We start from the raw sequence: 20,423 nt of genomic DNA, 5'->3' as shown, positions 1-20,423 counted from the left end.
GTACTTCACGTATTCTGTTTCTCAGCCTCAAGGGTGTGGAGTATATTTAACGGATCTGGTTCTTCCTTTCAATTCGCCCACCTACAAGGTTGTATGGGGTACTCCAATTTATAGCAATCCTACACAATTAGATTAGATCAGATTACAGATTTATCAGAATGGAAAGGAGCAGGGCAACCGATCGTTCTGTCTGGTTGCTAGTGGGCCTGTTGCTTAACCACCCAGTCTTTACCCTGTTATGGGGAGGCATGGTACTCTCTGTCATCTTCCCTTGTGGTGGGTCAGCTGCAGGAAACATGGAGAGGGCATTTGCATTCGTTCTTATACTTCAAAGTCAAAGGATGCCAGCTGGGCAACCCAGCACTGCTCCACTGTACCCAACTGCACCCCAATTAACAGGGTTAACATTAGACTCAGCCCCATTAAGGTCTTTGAACTTCTCTGTGATTGACAAATATAATGTTAGTGGATACAATATGCAAGCGCTATAGTCAGCATTTTTGCATTCTGTGGCATTTAATGTCCAACTAGTGCAGCTCCTTACCTTCCTGGACCTGGAGCCAATGCTGCTCCCAAACATTGGATGCTAGCATCTCATTTATTACAAAAAACTTAGAAAAGACATTGTAGGCAAGGATTGTGGCCTCTGTGTATGTGCCTTTTAAGTTGTCAAAGGCTGCTTGGCCAGTTTATAGCCTGGGAACCCAACCACATATTGTTCGGTATACCAGCTGTGCAAACAAAGTGAAAACATGACTGGAGACCCCTGCCAGGCCTAAGAAAGATTTCAATTATTTTGCTGTAATTTGGACTAGCCAATGCTAGGAAACTGTCAAGATGGCACCACATACAATTTTTCTTCACATCAGTCATTATTGTTGCTGTTTGCTGTCAAACTAATGTCTGTTAGTTGGGCTCTGGTTTCACATCTGACCAGCTCTGAAGTGAAGAGGAGTTATATGTTCCCTCAACCTGCATATTTTGGAACAGCACCAGTGTATGAATAACAGGGCTACTTGAATAACAGAGAGGTTACCCTACATAAACTCTGTTTAAAGTTGCCCACGATCTTCTGTCGGGATGTCTGCTTTATATAAAGACCATAAACAATAATAGCTTAGAAAAACATTACTTCTGTTACAGTGTGGAGGACCTAGAAGTGATGTAACCATATGGGGGATGTAGGTTTGAAGGCACTACTTACTGTGAGCAAGCAGCTGTAGGAGTTCTCCTGTTCTTTAACATCCTGATGTGAGCGGGGAAGTCAGAGAGTGTTTGGATGAGTGGATTTAAGGAGCATGCAGGAGCAAAAAAAAGAGGATAGATTTGTCACATTCTGTCTTTTATTGTGATCTCATCTAACCAGTATCTCTCTTGTCTTAGCTGGCCAGCTGCCAACTTGGGCATGTTTCAATCTCACAGGGGATGAGCAGATTGGTATCTCATTAATCAATACTTAAATACTCAAACATTTGTTCAATTGTTACGAATATAAATATATTTATACCATTTTCTCTTTCATGACACAGGCTCTGATGTTGTTTTTTTCTTAGCAACAAGACAATTAATTGCAGCTCTTTTGAGAAATGATGATTTATACATTAGAAAGATTAAGAATTCGGTGTATAAAATGTTTTGTAGAGAATGTTTTTGTATAGAATGTTTTTTTATGTTAAAGTTCTTGGTTGATCTGTGCAAACCTGTTACAGTACCGTTGATATTGTTGCTAGGTCTCAAAATCTTAGTATCATGGGTTATTTATTTTGGACATACACCAGCGCATGCAAAAAAATTCTTTCAATTTTCTGTCTATATATATATATATATATATATATATATATATATATATATATATATAGTTTGATTTTCCGGCTGGGAGCCTGGCAGTCTCTGTGAGGGCTACTCGGAGAGAGAGGATGAGCTGGGGAATGAATGGGAAACATGTTTGATTGAAGCCGTGTGTGACTCCAAATGTGTGCCTGAGTTTGTGTATGTTTATGTGCATGTGTTGAGCCCTCCACTGACACAATTTTCCTCCTCTTCCTACAGAGAGCAGTGCCTTTTTTTCTGCTGACCCCTGGGGCTGTTTGGCTCCACTGAAGCCACCTCTGCCTCTGTGCCTGTCCATGTCTGCCAGAGTTGCCAGCCACACCAGGAGCCCCAGGACTGCCAACCCCATCCACTGAGCCAGTCTCCACACCACTGACACCTCCCTCCTCCCCTCCATCTCCTGCCTCCTCCGTCAGCCAGACCATCCATGTCAGTCAGCCCTCTTCTGGGGAAGTCAACCACTCCAACCTCCTCTGCACACAGAGTCTGATAGTGAGGACAGCTTTTATCGGCTCTTGTGATCGGAAGGAGATTGTCCCTTTGCTGTCCCCTCCTCCACAGCCTACTCCACCTCATCCTTTTCTCTCTCTCTCTCTCTCTCTCTCTCTCTCACTCTCTCCCTCCTGTTTCCTTCTTTCCTCCAGCCCTGCATCATTTCATCATGGGCCAAGTCAATCGATAATGCGTTTTGCCATTCATCTCATCTGACAGCTCAGCCGTGGAGCAAGGCGAAAGTGTGTGTGAGAGAACGAGAGAGATAGATTGCAGAGCAAACGCCTGTGGCCGTCACCAGCCGGGGCCCTGGGTGATAGCCGCTGAAGGATTCCTATTACAGCCATAAACAGACTCTTAGGATGGGCTGCAGGCTGTAGGCGAGTCCCAGGCCTTAAGAGTCTGACCTGCCGGACAAAAACCTCTTAAAACTGGATTTTTTACCCCCCATGTCATTTACTTATTCATTCTTCTCATTTGTCCCAGTGTCATTAGAAACATACAGCGGCACACATAATTGCATTTGCTGGATAGCTGTCCCCCTTAATCGACCCCTTCTGCCTGGTTCAAAATGGCGATGAATATGACATCGATCCGGGACACAAAGTGGCTGACGTTGGAGGTTTGTCGGGAGTTCCAGAGAGGAACATGTTCACGACCGGACAGCGAGTGCAAGTTCGCCCACCCTGCCAAGAGCTGTCAAGTGGAAAACGGCAGAGTCATTGCCTGTTTTGACTCACTCAAGGTGAGTGTGACAAACACCTGGGATTATCGTTCATCACTGCCCTGTCTTTCTTGTTTTTCGAGCTTTCAGGAAGGTTGATACTAGATTCAGGCCATGATGCAGAAAATATCGGGAAAACCTAGGTCACAACTAGAGATCCTTTTCAGAGAACAAGTTTTAGTGATTCAGATTCTTAAGGATACCATAGGTAGCCATGGTAAGAGGGTAAATATGTATCTGTAATATTACTTTTGATGAGTATGTGTGTGTGTCTGTGTAAGCTGAGATGTGGCCATAGTCACATTAACATCTGTGAATCAGACTCAGAGTTTCCTCATAGCTTTGGACCGTCTGTTGGCACGCTGCAAAGGTTTCAACAGGCTGAAATGGGAAAAACAGAAGTAGGGCAGCATATTGTGTATTTCATGTTTGTATGTGAGTCCGCGAGTGATTTGTCTGTGTTATTTTGAGGTCATGCAGCACAGTGGGGTGTTCTCAGAAGGCTCTGTAATTTAATGTCTATTTTTGCCCTGGCACTGAGACAACACACTCCCACTATGCAGCTCCTTGCTCTCTCAGAGACGGGGGGGATAAAACAGCAGAGAAGCTGGAAAGAGGGGGGGGGGGGGTAGAATGGACTGGGTCAGGAAGTCGCGAGAGAGCATACAAATATTGCATTAAGGCAGTCATTACAGAAGACTGCATGTTCATTGTGGCAAAGATTGTTATTTTCTTAGCTGGCGCTTAGAAGGTATAACATAGTATATTGCATAGAACAGTGACCGCAGAAGACCAGTATGTGCATGTACATTTGCAGAATATAAGTCACATGCACAATTGATTCACAAACATGTCACACAAACTTCACACTGCCGTGTTCAGAGTGCTGCCTCATTGTTCTAGTTGCTGTAAATGTGTTGGGCTCAGTGATATCAGTTAAGTCAGTCCGTATATTTTTGCTCAAGTGCGTTCAGTGATTCTGGATCTGACACATCTCTCCACCGTGTTGTCCACATCCTGTAATTTGTCTTTTATCTGATTGACAAACAGGGTGTTATCCAGTGTAACTGGAGACCAGAGCTGGAGGTCAGTCAAGCCAGTCCAGACCACACCTTGGTTTATAAGGGGAAGGATTTCTTGTTAAGCCAGGCACTGTGTTATTGCAGTTATGGGGTGCTTGGTGCGGATGGCTGGGGTGGGTTTGGCTGGTACAGGTAAGACAGGAATGGATAAGGGGGACTGCTGGGGCATTTCGTGGATCATGAAAACAGACAGGCAGACTGAGCCGGAGAGGGCGCAGCAGGGAATGTGCGAAGGAGCGTAGCACTATGCTTAGAGCCCTTCCCTGCTCTCGGTGCCAGGGCATTCCACAGTCTACCTCCCTTCCCTGCCTCCATGACAGAATGATAGATCTGCTTCATCTGCAGATGAATTCATAACACATAACACATAGCAAGCATTGAAAGAGGGGCAAGGGGATAGGGAAGGACAGGCAGGAGGATGTGGAGAGAGGAAAAAAAAAAAGGTAAAGGGATGGATTGTGGTACACGTGGCTTCACACTTCTGGACAATTTGTCATGAACGCCCACCCTTCATGCCTTTTGAATGCAGGCTGGCAATGGAAAGGGAGGAAGGAGAAATAGGCTTTCCCTTTGTATTCAAAAAGGCTTCTTCAGATTTAATAAATGCACTTTGCTCTTTAGCCACAAGTATTCTTAGCAGTTGCAGCTGGTCTGCATACTTCTTTATTTCTCCCTTTCTCTCATTAAAATCATTCAGTCATTCAGTGTTATCTGTCAGGGTAGAATGTAGCGGAAAGTCCCATTTGATGGGTGACGTATCAGAGGATGGAGGGATAGAGGTGGACAGGAAATGAGTCAGAGTCAGTCTGGATTGACCGGCATTACAGAGAAACTGACCTCCCTGCCTTGAAACACGGCAGTAACAGAGAAAAGCAACCTCGCAAAGATGTGAGGATGCAGTCAAGATACACAGCTTAAAGATTTTCTTTGGTTAGATTAGTTGTAATAGTTCAAACCTCTTCTTTGGTTTGTTTACATGCTTAAATCTGCCCATTTTTGTTTTCCTGACAAACAACTTTTGTAATAATAATACCAATCTTTGTCTCTATATCAAGTGATTCACAAGGCAGCAATTCAAACAAAGAAGTCATCAAATCATTGAAATTAAATTAAGCGCCTAAAGGTGTGTTTAGACAAAACTCAAAGCGGATTTTCCGCTCATGTTATTTGCATGTTATTTGACGGCTTAACTGTTATTCACCCCAAACAACCAATGTTGTATCTGTTCTGATCTTAGCTTTTGGTAGGAATCCATTTTGTTTCTGTTATTTCCTCCGGTCTCTCTCTTGTTTACTCTAGTCACTGTATGTGTATTAAGTGGATTCAGAAAGCGCACATTTTTTTCTCTCCCTTAAAACATTTCAATTCAGCCAAACCTTGTTTCAGTCCAGTCCTCTGAGGGCAAGTCATTTGCAGCACCCACTTGAGTCCTTCCCATGAAAATGCAATTGCACATTTTTACCGATCTTTCCTGAAGAATAATGACTAGTAATGAATATCATCCGTCCTTTCTCAGTACGGCGCAAATTCTCGGTAAGACGATTTACTGCATGGCTGGTTGCACAACCTCATATGAGTCCTTCTGGACCAGTTCATGTGGAATTTAAAGACAAACAACTTTTTTTGGGCTCCTAGCAGTTCAGCAGGTTGTAGCTATTAGCAGCTGGAGACAAAGCTTGTTTCAATGTAAGTGAATAAAATATAAATCTGGGTGGTATTAAGTCTGACAAAATACAATAAACTCCCCGTTGGACCATGATGGGAAACAGGTGAGAGTGAGCCATTACAGTATGATGGACTGGCCCGCGTTGACCATGCTGACATTTCTGAAATGAACCTAGAGTGGGATGACTATCTCTCAAGATTTTTATCCTGTTCTTTGGAGGTTTTTTTCTATGCTGTAAAATCTGTATAAAATCTCTGTTTTTTTATGTGAAAGGGATAAACCTGACATCTTTTGAACAGTCATATTTTGAGCCTTCAGGGGCTGCATACTTAAAATAGATTTTTTGGGTATTTGATTTGAGTTTCGAGGAGTGGTTGGTGTAATCACAGCGACCTGTTCATTTTTATTCATTTTTTTCTCTGAACAGAGATTCTTACCTGCTTAGGATTTAGTTTCCAAGAAAGCATTTACATCTGATGCCACACGGTGGTAAAATACACCGCTGAATTCTTTTTGTAGTCCATCTTTAGAAATTTGTAGTTTCACCAAGGCAGATGCACGTCAATAACATCCGCTGTCGCATGATGACGTAGTATAGTCAAAGTCGAGTCGGATTCTCTGAGCAGTGCTGTTGGATTTTCCTAAGTCCTGTCAGTCCTCCTTTACACCTTTCCTTGACCCAATGATGTTTTCCACTGAAATCAAGGAATAGTAGATAGGAAAAGACGATAGGAAGGAAAGTCCGAATCCACCCTACGTACACAATGGAGGTGAGAAATCAAGAAAATTATTAAATAAATAAACCAAAGTCCACGAGAACTTAAGAGCTCAGAACTTTCTCTAAAGAAATAACAAAATTCCAAAAGTCTTGGGGGTAGAGTCATGACAACACACATGAACATACCCCCAAAACCAGACATATATTTTCACTTTGCACATAGAGCAACTAAAACCTGAGCTGAATAACATTGAGATTGTATGGTGACCTACATATACAGTATGTACCTCAAAGTCCTTGAAATGACAAAAAGAATGTGTTTGTGGCGTGTACTAGAGTGTGGGAGAGTGTGGGAGAGAGAAAAAGTGTTCGACAGAGGAAAGCAGAGGACAGAACAGATAACAGGAGAATATAGATAAGGCAATATGTATTGAGATGAGAGCACAGTAGAACACCCAGGTAGGGCTGTGTGGTGTGGTGTGTGTGTGTGTGCGTGTGTGTGTGTGTGTGCGCGTGTGTGTGTGTGTGTGTGTGGAGTATGTTGGATAAGAACTCTTTGAAAGTGAAACACACCAACAGAGTTTATCTGCTCTGTATCTGTATTCTGCTGTCATGCTCCTCACTCTCATCGTCTTCTCTCATTACCTCTGTTAGTCTGTCTCTATTCAACCCATCCTGCAGCCCCCCCCCCCTCCTTGATTTTCATTATTTTCTTTTGTGTTTCCCAGACATCCCAGACACTTTCATTTCAATTTCACACACAGCATTTCGAAAAAAATACCTTTTCTTTGTTTTATTCCATTCTTCATTGTTTTTCATCATATTTTGGGGGTCTTTTCTTTTTCCTGTGGCCAACCACCAGGAAGAGACGAATCATCCTTCCATCGTGGATGCTTTTTACTTCTTCATTGTGCGTCATCACTTTGAGTGAAGCTGAAAATGCACATAAAAGAGATGTGCACCTGCATTAGGGGTCTTAAATTCATTATTCTTCCAGACAGATTTTTAATTTTTTTTAAATATTTTTTACATACTTGTGCAGTCTCAATTCAAACATGCTAATTTGTTGGCTTGTGATATTAATGCTTGTGTTCATACACACAACTTCACACTTGACACAGTGCTTTCGTAAGTTCTGCGCAATACACCTGCCATTTAATGGTTGTGTCATTGAGCAGAGCTAGAGATGAGACATATTAGTCGCACAATCTGACATAACTGCTGTGATTCAAGCGAGTCAGGCATATGGAGACAGAAATGAGTTTGGCTGTGGTCCGTGAACGTTTCTAATTTTGTGGTGAACTGTTGAAATGATATGTTCCGCAGACTGGCTGTTATGTCACGCTGCCTCGCCACCACTACGGCACAGAAAGCAGAGCACTGTTTGCCTGTTTATTCGGGGTTAATCACTATTGAATGTGTGGCGTTTCCAAATTGCACCAAATTCAACACTGCTCTTCCTCGGGCCCCTGGCAATACACATACCAAGGGTGAAGCCAATGAGATGAACGGTTCTCGAGATATGCAAGCCACGTTCAAAAAAAGACAGACTGAGAGTCCTCGCTTTCTAATTAGATGAAAGAACATCATCATAGTCCTTTCAAAATGAGACTATGCTGATTATTCCGTATGTTCAGAGCATGTGTGTGAATGTGCACTGTATACCAGTGTCCTTTCAGCTCTTTTTGGAAAGAGATGGTCAAAAATATCAATGTTACCAAATGGGTTTAATCTGTCATCGTCTGGCATTCTGCATATCCATTTATAGAATACGTGTTTTGGGCCTAACCAAAAAGGATACGGTATCAGCTACCATATCTGGTTTCAGCCGCAGTCTACAGTGACATTATGATGGAGGCTTTTATTAGCACGCCGCCATGAAGTAAGCTGTGAACACACAGCCAGCAGCTATTAACTTTGTCTCTGACTCGATTCATGAGCGAGTCCTCCCTCGAAACCTCTCTTCTAAATGTCTCTGTGTCCTCAGAGAGGCCACCGTTTCCACATCCATCTGTGGATACGCTGCCTCAGCAGTGACACACACACACACACACACACACACACACACACACACACACACACACACACACACACACACAGACACACACAGACACACACACACACACAGACACACACACACACACACACACACACACACACAGACACACACAGACACACACACACACACACACACAGACACACACACACACACACACAGACATACACAGACACACACACACACACACACACACACAGAGACACACACACACACACACACACACACACACACACACACACACATGCACCCGTCCATCTTTAAACATGCTGCATCAGCATGGAGTCGTGACACGATAACATCAGAGTCAAAAAACATACAAGGGTGTTCAGGAATAGCCTCCCACCGCATGCAGTGGTCTCTCCTTCACCATTTGCCGTCCTTCCTTCTTTCACGTTTAATCTTAATGTTACCTCAAACTACATCTTTCTGCATGCAAATCTCTCTTCACATACGGCTGAGACAGCTCTAGCATTGCATCGGCATGCTTTTCTTGTTTGTGGCTGCAGGGTCCTGGTCATTTAGGCAGTATGGAGGTAATATCAGAATTTGTCTGTGCAGAGTCGTGATGTCCCAGTGCTGCTGCTGCTCCTGCTGTTGTGAACAGAATAGCTAATCAGTTATGGCCTGATCAGTTACCGTTAGTCTGTCTCGCCCCTCCCCTTCCTCAATGAACTGTCTTTCTCTTGGTACACCGAGTACCACATCTCTTACTTCACCATCCCCCGAATGGTTTTAAGGACACCATTTGTTATTCTTTGAGAGTGATGCAGTAAAACAAACATTGAAATTAGACTGCGGACAAGTAAGGTGTGCAGTGGTGGTGGATGTGGTGGTGGGCGGGAGTAGATGAAGAGGGGGAGTAACGGGACATTAATTCACTCCAGGACAGCAAGTCGTCTGCCAACTTGTTCTCTCACTGTTGTCGTTTGGCAGCGCTGTAAGTCTGTCTAACCCTGTCTTGCCTTTCCTCCGTCTCCTTTCCTGTCTGCCAATGACCGTCCGCTCTAAATCTGATCTCAGGTAGTTGGGTGCTATGCAGTTCTGAAGTTTAATGCTTCACTTTTGACACTAAACACAAACAGTAAAAAAAAGCGCTTACTCTCTACTGCAGTCTCACACACACACACAACCACACACACACACACACACACACACACACACACACACACACACACTGATCTCAGTAAAGCAGAAAGAATTATCTGAAATCTTGAGCTTTTGCCTTCATAATCACGTTAGAGTGGCTTTGCTGTCCGGTTAAATGAAAACAGGCAGGGAGTCGGAGGCTAAGCAAGTCTCCCACTACTGTGTTGCTGGACATTTTGAATTGATAATGCATCAGTGTGTTGTTACAGAGGCTGTTGCTTGATAGCTCTCAAATCATGGCACAATGGAACAGAGACCTTTCAATGGGACAGGAGACAGTTCGGATGATCAAAGTGGAAACAAAGGGTAGATTTGCTTCTATTCTTGGATTAATCGTACTGTTTAACGCAAGCATTGGTTAATTAGAGTGGTCAGCGTTGTCTGTTTGGATGGTTTAAAATCCAGAGACGAGACGTCTGCGTTGAATTTGCAGGCCCTCCCCACACTGTTTCCTCTGGCTGTTCAGGAGGCTGTACAAAGAAACAGTATTTGCGGTTATCAAGGTAACTTCAGGTTTAACCAAGTGGCCACCCGCTGGATTGTGGGTTCTGTTTTGAAGCCTGGAGTTGGAAGTAACCATATTTGGAGGAAGCCGGGTGTGGGGGTTTGTGGGTGACCTGCATCTGTTGGACGGTGTCAATCACGCTGTATCCATGCACCAAAACATACAATGCTTTATCGTCTATTTTACTGTAAATGGAACCATAATTCACAAAAGGAACATCATGCTGTATTAAAGAAGTCTTTAAACTGGAGGTTGAGACCATAAACTCCTCAGGATTTTTTTTTTTACTGATGTTATAAATCAGAAAACTGTAGGGTCATTTTCTCATAAACTTCTATAGAGATAGACTTATTTTTGCAACCAGTGGTGTCGCCCTCTGATCATATTATTGATTACATCGTTAACATTTCATCTTGTTCAATGTCACTTTTGCCTGTTGCTTTACCTGAATTTAATCAGCGTTTCGTTACTCATATACTGTATTCATGGTTCTGATGACATTGCTTATAATCGACGACTCTGCCTCTTCCACATGAACACGTGAGGCCTGATGGGATAACCAGCTTCCTAGTACAGGCCCCTGGATGGTCAGGATTAAGGAATGATCAGGGTCTAATTGTTCAATATTACCTTAAGTTTAAAAAGTGAATTGAATATGAGAAAACACCTCAAAACCACAAGCTTATCAACCTTACAAGACCTTAAACCTAACTTTTACAAGAGATCTTTTGTAGCCCAAGCTCCACCCAGTCACATGAAGGACCCTGAACAAGTTTCCAAGTCTGTCACATCATATGCTCCCCAACCATTTTGATGACCCCCCTATGACTTGCGTGTCGCCCCAGAAGGGGGCACAGTGTTGCAAACATGTCTTTCTGCCAAACATCCTCCATTCCCGTGGGAGTACAGTAAACAAGCCTCAACTGAGTACGACTTCTGTCTCGCTGTCCATCATCTATGTTTAATTTTTCTCCCCTTGCAGTTACAAACATGCATTCATGAATTTGCTCACTGCCCCCATCACTCACTCCTTTAATTAGAAAATAATTAGAGTTGGATGAGAGGTTCATTAAATCTCATCCTTGAGAGCCATCAGCCACAAACACAAGAGAAGGATATTTATCATACTTATGAAAAGAACTCAGATACTGTACCTCCTCTCACTTTGTGTTTCGCTGCAGAGAGAACATTGGTTGGGTGGACAGACAGACAGAGGAATGAACAAGTGATGAAGCCAAAGAAGGAAATGGTTTTAATGGAAGGGAGCAATAAAGTGCAAGAGTTGGAGGAAAATAAGGAAAACGAGGGAGTGGGGAAAAGAGGAAGGGAAAGAGAGAGAGAGATCATTATAGAAGTGCTAATTAACAGAAACCACACTGTTTAGCAGCACTTTGTCTCCATGGAGTATTGATCCTTCATAACCATTATGGAGCGGATGTTTTATGCTGCTTTCAGTGTGGCTTTTCTCTTTCCCTCTGTCTTTCTAATTGCAACATCATGGCATTAAATATGAGGCGAAGACTGTGATCCCTGCAGAGAAAGACCGACCGTGGGGTGGTGTCAACTGGCAGATTATATCCAGAGAGGAAAAGAGGCGGTGCAGCAAAGACATGGAGTGAAATAAAGTGAAAGAGTGATGGATGGGTGCATAGACATCAAATGGAGTGGCATGGACAGTGATGGACAGACGGAGAGGAATGAACAGCAGCTAGATGGCGTACAGATGGAGAGAAAGCAATAAGGGGGGGGGGGCCGAGAGCGTAGAAACGGAACGAGTCGTGTCAGTCGTGTGTTCGGTGCCGCGGACGATTGAAGAATGTCTGTAATATCTCTGTATTGTTATGGTGCACGCGTTGCAGGGCTGAAGGTTGGACACTGTAATTCTTCAACAGGCTTTAACCGGATTACAGCGATACATCTCTCTCGTCATCAGAGAGAGATGGGGCAGCTGTGTTGTGTTGAGTCCGCTGGCAGCACCCTGTCTGTCACCGCACCGTCTCTCACTGCAGCTCGAAGTCAATTCCTTGGCCCCTGTCCCTCTGACTTCTATGTCTTTTCAATGAGATTGAGGCTTCTCCTCTCATCGGTGGCCTCTGTGACATCGGGTGAGTCCATTGGGAGAGAGGCTTATTGCAGGAGGTGATCACGCTGCTCTTCCCCCCTGCTCGCCGCAGAAGTGGTACAAGCCGACTTTGATCAATGTGGATCGATGTGGATGAGTGTGCAGCCTAAAGGCGCTGCGTGGAGTGAGGCGGGATGATTTGCTCTGTTTGTGTGTGTGTGGATGTGTGGGAGGGAATTAAGATACACTGTGTCATGCTTTTCAAGGTGATGTATCACACTAACAAAATGTTTCCTTGACCTACAAATGACACTGTCAATGTCTGTTTCTATTCCTTCTGACTTTCACCAGAGTGAACGTGTCCGTATGGGAACAAAGCACAATGTCTGCTGAACGGTCCTGTGCAGTAGTGATGCCAAGGTCCTGAAGGAAAAAAGAAAGAGAAAAAAATGTAATTTGAATATTTTCAACAAATCTTCCCTTTGTGCTCAGTATTCTTGGATGGACAAATGGTAACTTCGGCAAGAAAACATCAGTAAATTAAAAGAATCTTACCCTGCATCAAATTGTGTAATATGATACATCGTCATCTGTTTCTTTTCAATTGTAATCCCTCTCTTCTTCTTCCAGTACTGTGAGAACTTATAAAAAAGTCGAGGCTTCCATCAGGAGTTTTTCGGCTTCACAGTTGTTTGTGGTAGAAAGGATTTCATGCTGTTGCTTTGTATTACTATCAATTCCCTTTGATTGTTAACCTAGTCTTTTAAAGGAAAGTTGTGGCTATGGAAAAAAAAAGGTGGCTATTTTCCTGTGTGTGCGCGTGTGTGTGTGTACATGTGCGTGTGTGTGTGGGTATCATCCCTTTATGGAGTAATGAATGGTAATCCTCTCTTATCAGCTTCAACCTCGAGGCAATGACACTAGCTACTGATGCCAGCACAGTGACACCCTTTGTTGGAGGAGAATATGAGTGTGTGTGTGTGTGTGTGTGTGTGTGTGTGTGTGTGTCAGTGAGATGTCTCCACTCACATTTGACAGCATTCTCCGTTTGTTGGCTGAGAGCTTCAGGGTGTGGTCACGTGATCGTCTGCCACGTCTCCCATGACTTATCAGAGGTAGAAAAGAACAGAACATTCCAGCCCTCTGACTCTACTGCATCTGATCCCAATTCATTTCATAGGCAGTGCAACAAAAAATGTAATCCCTTTTCAGATGATTGTACAAAGTGGGGGGACATTAAGAATTCACTGGTGCGCCTGCATGTGTGTGTTTCTTGTTTGTGTCCACTCATGCAGTATTCACTAGCCGAGGGCAGCGGCCCGTCTGTTGCCAGCAGCATCTTTTGTTTCCACTTTGGAGCAACTTTGTTTCGCTGCTAGAGATCACAGCACAGACCGAAGGCAGCCGCCGCACTTTGTCAGTGGCCATTTTCTGCTCATTGACAAGGACAACTTCATATTGACTTTTTCTTTTTCTTTTTTCGGTCTCACATTTTCTCTTCAAATAGAGATCAAAGCAAGCAATTTTGAAAACTCTTGACGAACACCTCACGACAACGGCTGTGAGGCAATCCAAGGAGAGCGTGAAGATTGGGGAAGTTCGGGATGTGGAAAAACCGGGGGAGGCTAATATTTAAAGGGGAAAAAGAGGTAGGGGGCTGTTCCCAGCAGCCAGTGAGGCCCATATATCTGCAAAAGGAGCATTTAGGCCTAAAAGCTGTTGAGTCCTGTGTGCCTGTTCACCAGTCTTCTATTGTGGCTGTTTTAATGGACCTGCTCTCCGCCGGTCTCCTCGGCATGCTGAACAGGAGATAAAACTGAATTAGACGAAAACTTTGGAGATTGTGAATAGAGAACACTTGAAGCAGTGGTGATGCAGAGATGAAGGCAGAGAGATGAACAGATAGAGGATGGAGGAGGAGGGTTAATTGAAAGAGAAATAGAGAAGAAGGGCCAGATCTCTGGGGCTGACGGTGGCCTCTCTTTCCTCTCTCTGCATCACTATTTGTGCTTGTGTGTGTGTGTGTGTGTGTGTGTGTGTGTGTGCGCGTGTGCGCGGGCGTGTGTGTTTTTCGGGCGTGTGTGTTTGTCTGTCTGAGGGGAGATAGTGTGGTAGACCAAATGAGAACAAAGCTAATTGAAGATTTTGCCCCGCACGTTCCCTACAATGAAGCCCCCGCAGGAGCCAGGACATCTCTTGCCACCTATACTGCGTCCTCCAGAGAGGCAGACACAATATAGACTTTTTCATCTGAACTTCTTCTTTATTCGGCTCAAGCTGATTTTACGAGCAATAAACAGGTCTCGGCTATGTGACTGAAGCGGGGTCAGTGAGCGCCGCACTGTGAGCAAAGATGAAAAGGAAGCTCTGCTGCTGACTTTGACAGCATATTTAATCTCTTTAACACCAGTTTTTATTTCTAGTTTTTCTAGTTTTATTGTTGATAGGTTTTATACTCGTGGGGACGTCTGATTATAAGGATCTCAATGTGTTGATTCTGAAAAGCAGTCAGCAACAGCTATGTAGGACTGATCCAGATTTGTCCAACAAAGAGAGGGACTGATCACCACATGATCCCACAGACCCACATTTTGCAGCCCAGTTTTACTGTCTGCCAAAGGCTCGGGGATGTCCCACTGTGAAATCAACAACTGGCCTCTCCAACTGGCTTTTGGGCCCTTCATGCATATTTTAAACCATAACTAACAGTTGAAATCCTAAGGCTTATACAAAAAAGAAGTTGGTCAGAAGGATTCCACTATAGGATTATAGTACTTGCATAGCCGTCTCCAGTAGAGTCCGACCGATTTAGATTTGTGAGGGCATACATCGATATTAGGGAGTACAAGATTTCCGATACTTTTTTTATATATATATATATATATATATATATATATATATATATGCACATTTTTTCTGCATTATATTCTGTACAATAAAAGACTTCATATCGGTGAACATAAGCGCTGATGTCTGTGAAAGGCTCATATCGCTCCGGTTCTAGTTTCTAGACACGAACTCCGGAGATTTTCAGGACTTGACTTTTCACACGTGAACAGCAACAGAATATTGTTAGTCAGATGTGAGTATTCACACCAGCAGGAACATTTCTGGATATTTCTGTGGTGTCTGGGTAGAGCATGCTGCATGCAGGAGGCAGGGCATGGCAATAATTCCGCTGCGGAAAGTGTGTGTTTTAGTCTACAGTCATTGACACGCCCACTCGCTTGCTGTGAAATGATCCTCCTGTTTTCGTGTGGCGAGTGGCGAGTGGTGCTTTCTCACAAATGGCCTCTCTGGAAAATTTTAATTCAATATTTCTATCAAGCAAAACTTTCTTTTTTCTTGCTGCATAATCAATATTCGTTGGAAAATAAGTTATTGTAAATTTTGTTAATTCATGTTTCATTGTTTGTGACATGTAATCCTCTAAATGACTGATGAGAAAATGACATATTAACTCATAAATTAATTGACATTGAAAATTAGTTGGTGGCTGTTCTATGTGAATCAATCATAAAGTAGTCCCTCAGTTAAATTTTTTATTTGAGCTAAAAAATATATATTTTGCAAAATAAAGCAGGGATCTTCACCTTTGAAAGACTTTAACCAGCGGGTAAATAAGCCACCTTTTTATTGTGCTCCACATCACTGATTATGAAAAACATTGATGAAACGTAGTCAGCAATCAAACAATTAAATTTCAGTTTGATGCAGCACTTGATGTAGAACAGTGGATAACAAACAAGGAACGGCTCGGCTGGACAGTGGCAGGGCACTGTCATTACCCATGATGACTAATGATTCTGCCCCATCATTAGCTTCCTGTGTTAACGATTTTGTGCTCGCACCCACCCAAAACATGGAAACACACTGCCAGTGCTTTTGGGGGCTGTAATTGCTGTTTTGGCTAATTGAGCACTACGGCTAAAAGCTTTCCAGAGCCTCGGCGTCATTTGGGACATAGACGAGCGTCGCTTTCTTGAGCAGGGTTTTTCTGTGAACACATCAGCTGTTTTATTGCAGTGGGAGTTCTGACGATCTGAGCTGTGTCACCTCCGTCTATTACTGTCCGTGATTCCTCTTTCCACATATCTGTCTTTGTCGTTGTCTCAAAGACGTATCCCTCTGCCCAGTTAAATTAGATTTTAAGGTCATTAACTGATCCAGGCTATTATACTAATGCACCAGGGTGGTTCCAGATTTGATAAATGATTGGAAAGAGATAATTAGACTATATAGACATCTATTATTAGCAGTGGCACACAGTAAGACGGAGGAAGGGGAGATAAAGATCACAGGATGTTTGCTATCAGGTTTAGTTCCTACCATGCAGCATGATAGTGGTTTTGTAGCTGGAGTGATTTTGCGATATCAAGAAAATTTGTCAAATTGATAACGGAAGCGTGTATGGTATAGTAAGGAATACCATGATCCTCTTGTTGTTGCAGCAAATTTGTATCCAGGCAGGGTTTACCTCCACAGATGTATATATCCCAGTCTGTTGTCACCACAGATGTTCCCTCTGCAGACTTTGGAGGTTCCCTCTTTGATAGGTTATATCAAAAAATTTTTAAAGCAAATTACACCCGTTTTTAAGTTACATACTGAAACAGCCTGCTGAAAGTGTGTGTGTGTGTGTGTGTGTGTGTGTGTGTGTGTGTGTTATTGGCCTGTCTGCTGGCAGCACTTTCAGTCCTCAACAGGCGTTCTTTGTGTCTGATGTCATCATTTTCTGTTGTATGCTTGCCAAAAGGAACCTTTGGTCAATAAATTGCACGACTGTGTGTGTGTGTCTGTATGTGTGTGTGTGTGTGTGTGTTTGAGCGCAAGTATTCTCATCACGTCCCCATCCAGACGGTGCGTTCTTGATTGATGGTTGTCTTTGGGTGCAGGAGGGAGAGGCGGTGCTATTGGGAGAGAATTGACAATGCACAGGGGTTTGGGACGGTGGCTGTCCAGACTTAAGCTCCACAGTTGTCACACTGGTCACGGTGTTCATTGTGCTGCTGCAGCAGTCACAGGTTGAGGGGAGCCCAGGCACAGTGAGAGCCAAGAGAGAGAGAGGGAATGCGGAAAAGATCAGAGGCTGTTGGATTATGTGTGGTTAAGTTGGAATGAGTCATTCTGGACGGGTGAATTAAAAGATCATTTAGAATCAATATGTGATTACGGGAATGAACGTGCAGAAGGGCCTGCTGGAAAGCAATGGGCCACCCAACCCTTTGGAGGATGTAGATATCCGTCAGAAAAGACGCTGCTGAAATCCCTTTCACAGACTGCTTTGATTAATATTAACTGGAAAAATACACTCCACATCTGTCTCTCTCTCTCATACCACTCTCTCACTGTTTGCCTCCCTCATCTTCTGTATTTATTTTTTTGTATCTGTTGCTAGTCTGTGAGAGAAATTCTGCCACGGCTTCTTTCCACAGACCCATCCTTCAGAGAGCTGCCAAAGTACCACGGGCAACAAATAAGACATTGTGAGGTTTTGATTATCCTCCGCTCGCTCGCACACACACACACACACACACACACACACACACACACACACACACACACACACACACACGCACACACCTTCCTAAACCCTCATCTCACTATGCTGCTTTAATTGGAAACCCTCATTTCATTGACATGGATGAAAAGAAAAATAACTTTGGGAAGTACATAATGAAAAAGTAGAGCACAATGAAAATAACTGGGGTACTATGAAAAAAGACTGACAGAGCAGAACAGGCAACTTGAGGTACCCATGTGGTTACTGCAAGTTACTACAATTAGAAAAATGCTGAAAAGCTCCGAAGCGCTACTCGTTTCTCGTTTAATCAATTATGGGTATAAAGACTTTGATTAGAGCAGCTTTAATAGAATGGTGTGTCCAGAGGATGGGAATTAAAGGGTTAAAAGACTCGCTGGTGCCCACTGTCCTTTCTCGCTGTTGTTTTTGTGGACGGCCTCGTGGATGTAACCTTGTCACTGAGGATTATGTGATGCTGATTAAAAACCATGTTGTTGCTGAGGTCAGAACCAGCCACTCATGTGATACCTGAAACTGCAGTAAAAATGCCGCAGTGGTAATTGAAGTAACTCAAGGTTAGGACACGCATATGTAGCCTATACGGTGTGTGTGTGTGTGTGTGTGTGTGTGTGTGTGTGTGCCTGTTTTCATGTGCACCTGCATGTATACATAGGTGCCAGGGAATAGATTTTGCTGTGTTCGTCACATTGTACTGATTAATAAGCATCAACAGCATTCTGCCATCATAAATTGTTCCTCATATTATCCTAAAATTAAATAATAGTCAATCTTTTGTGTGTGGCTCAGGTGTCACTGCCGTTGTGGGGACCTAAATCCGTTTACCCGGACACATCATGGGGACGGAAAAGGTTCCAATAACGTAAATCATTAAAATTTAAGGTGAGGACACGTTTTAAGGCATCAGCGGTTTATGTTGAAATGAATTTAAGTGAGTGTAATGTCCTCAGAAGTCACGGAGACGAGGCTGTGTGTCTATTCACGAATGTGCATGTGAAGCTGAAATATGGCTGAAAGATATCTGGTGTAATGAGGCCAAGGTGATTTATAGGAGCAGAATGCCCCATTCCCCTGCTCCTACATGCACACACATACACTGAAGAGTGAGACGGTGACAGCTGGTTCACTCTCTTCTAATGGCTTGCCAATTAAAAGAAAGTGAAACTGTGCTCTGGCACGGCCAAAACTTGGCAAAAGCAAAAATTGGTTCAAGTTTCAGGATCTATATTTGTTGATGAGAAGTCGAGGCTGTTAACCAAAACCTCAGCCTGAGAGGTTAATATATGTTGCGTGGCTTTTTAGTGTAGAAGTAACACAATTTGTTTGGTGCAAAGTGCTTACTGGGAGACTAGTCCAGACAATCACCCGAAAGGTCGGACGAGAAGGGGGCGAAGCAGGCGGAGGAGAGGCGAGGGGGATGGATGAGATGCAGGTAGTCTGTTAGCATATTAGAGTCTCAGTGGAGGACAGGCAGACAGGTGAAAGGCGGAGACGAGTCAACTTGAGTGGAGTCTGGTGGTCACACGCTCGAGCCAGAGGGAGAGCTGCTTTGGCTCAGACACCCTCGCCATTAACCTGCTCTGACACTGTTTAGACAACGGGGGAGAGTAGCAGTGAAAAGAGGCAGGAGAGACGCCAGGACATTAGCATCGCCGGCGATGATCGACGGGGACGCGCTCACGGGGCATCAAATTGTTCACACAACAAAGCAGCAACCGATAATGAGGCTATTGGTAGAAAAACGGAGGGCTAGGGTTGTGTCAAGCTACTGACCACTGAATGCAGCTGATGAAATGTACAGATGTAAATTGCTACAAGCATAATAATTATGATTTCTTCTTCTATCCCAGAGGTAATAATTGATATACATAATTCTTTCACAAATGGTGTATGTCACAAACATAACAGTGATGATAGACATACGATATATTGTTTATCCAGATCAGATTGCACATTATAATAATTCTGAAGCAACACTTCACACCGTGTTATTCTACTACTGCAAGTGATTGAGCTGCCAGATAATCCCATTAACCTTGGCCTTTAGGGGATTAGGGGAACAAAAGCAACTCAATGAAAACATTCCCCGTCAAAGCTCTTTTTGATCCATCATAATGTTGTCTTGACTTCCCTCCAAGTCGTCTTTTACTTCCCTCCAATTTTGCTGAAAGTAGATTTCACGGCACGAAAAATATTGCAATGTGTTTGCTGATTCAGCTGCTGAACTGCTGTTTGGTTCTCTACATGAAACACGTTTTATTTCATTTGATGCTCTTCGTGGTTTTGCATAATGATGTTACATTTTTGAAATGATGGAAATAAAACTCTTACTATAATCTTGCAATATGTCTACAATGTGGTAAGTGCTTCCCTATTGAGGAACAAACCCCCAAACAGGAAAGAAAACAAAAATGGATAGAATAGAAGGAAAGGCTGTAAAACGTTCAGTATTACCCCTAATCTTTTGAGGAGGAAATATGTATATTTGAGAATATTTTGTGAAACCATGTGTTTATCTACATCCCAACTTTCATAAAGAGAAGCTGACAGACTGCTCCCTCTGGTTTACCAAAATGTCATATTAGAAAAAAAAGATT

General features: G+C 43.3%; 1 protein-coding gene across 12 annotated transcripts in view; it reads left to right on the top strand.

Annotated features, from left to right (window-relative positions):
* Positions 1 to 20,423, top strand: part of LOC118299239 (muscleblind-like protein 1) — a 54,004-nt gene that overhangs the window by 13,971 nt on the left and 19,610 nt on the right. For 7 of the 12 annotated variants that reach the window (XM_035622785.2, XM_035622788.2, XM_035622784.2 and 4 more), the window contains one exon: positions 2,050 to 3,067. In XM_035622785.2, the coding sequence (XP_035478678.1) occupies positions 2,894 to 3,067 (174 nt within the window). In that variant the 5' untranslated portion in view covers positions 2,050 to 2,893. Of the gene's footprint in view, positions 1 to 2,049; positions 3,068 to 12,492; positions 12,736 to 18,640; positions 18,709 to 20,423 lie in introns of those variants that run through there. The other 5 variants (XM_035622783.2, XM_047335638.1, XM_035622791.2 and 2 more) reach the window with 5 other exon arrangements.

Source organism: Scophthalmus maximus, chromosome 11, assembly GCF_022379125.1.
Source record: "Scophthalmus maximus strain ysfricsl-2021 chromosome 11, ASM2237912v1, whole genome shotgun sequence".
Classification (NCBI taxonomy): domain Eukaryota; kingdom Metazoa; phylum Chordata; class Actinopteri; order Pleuronectiformes; family Scophthalmidae; genus Scophthalmus; species Scophthalmus maximus.
This window is presented reverse-complemented; position numbering and strand designations above follow the sequence as displayed.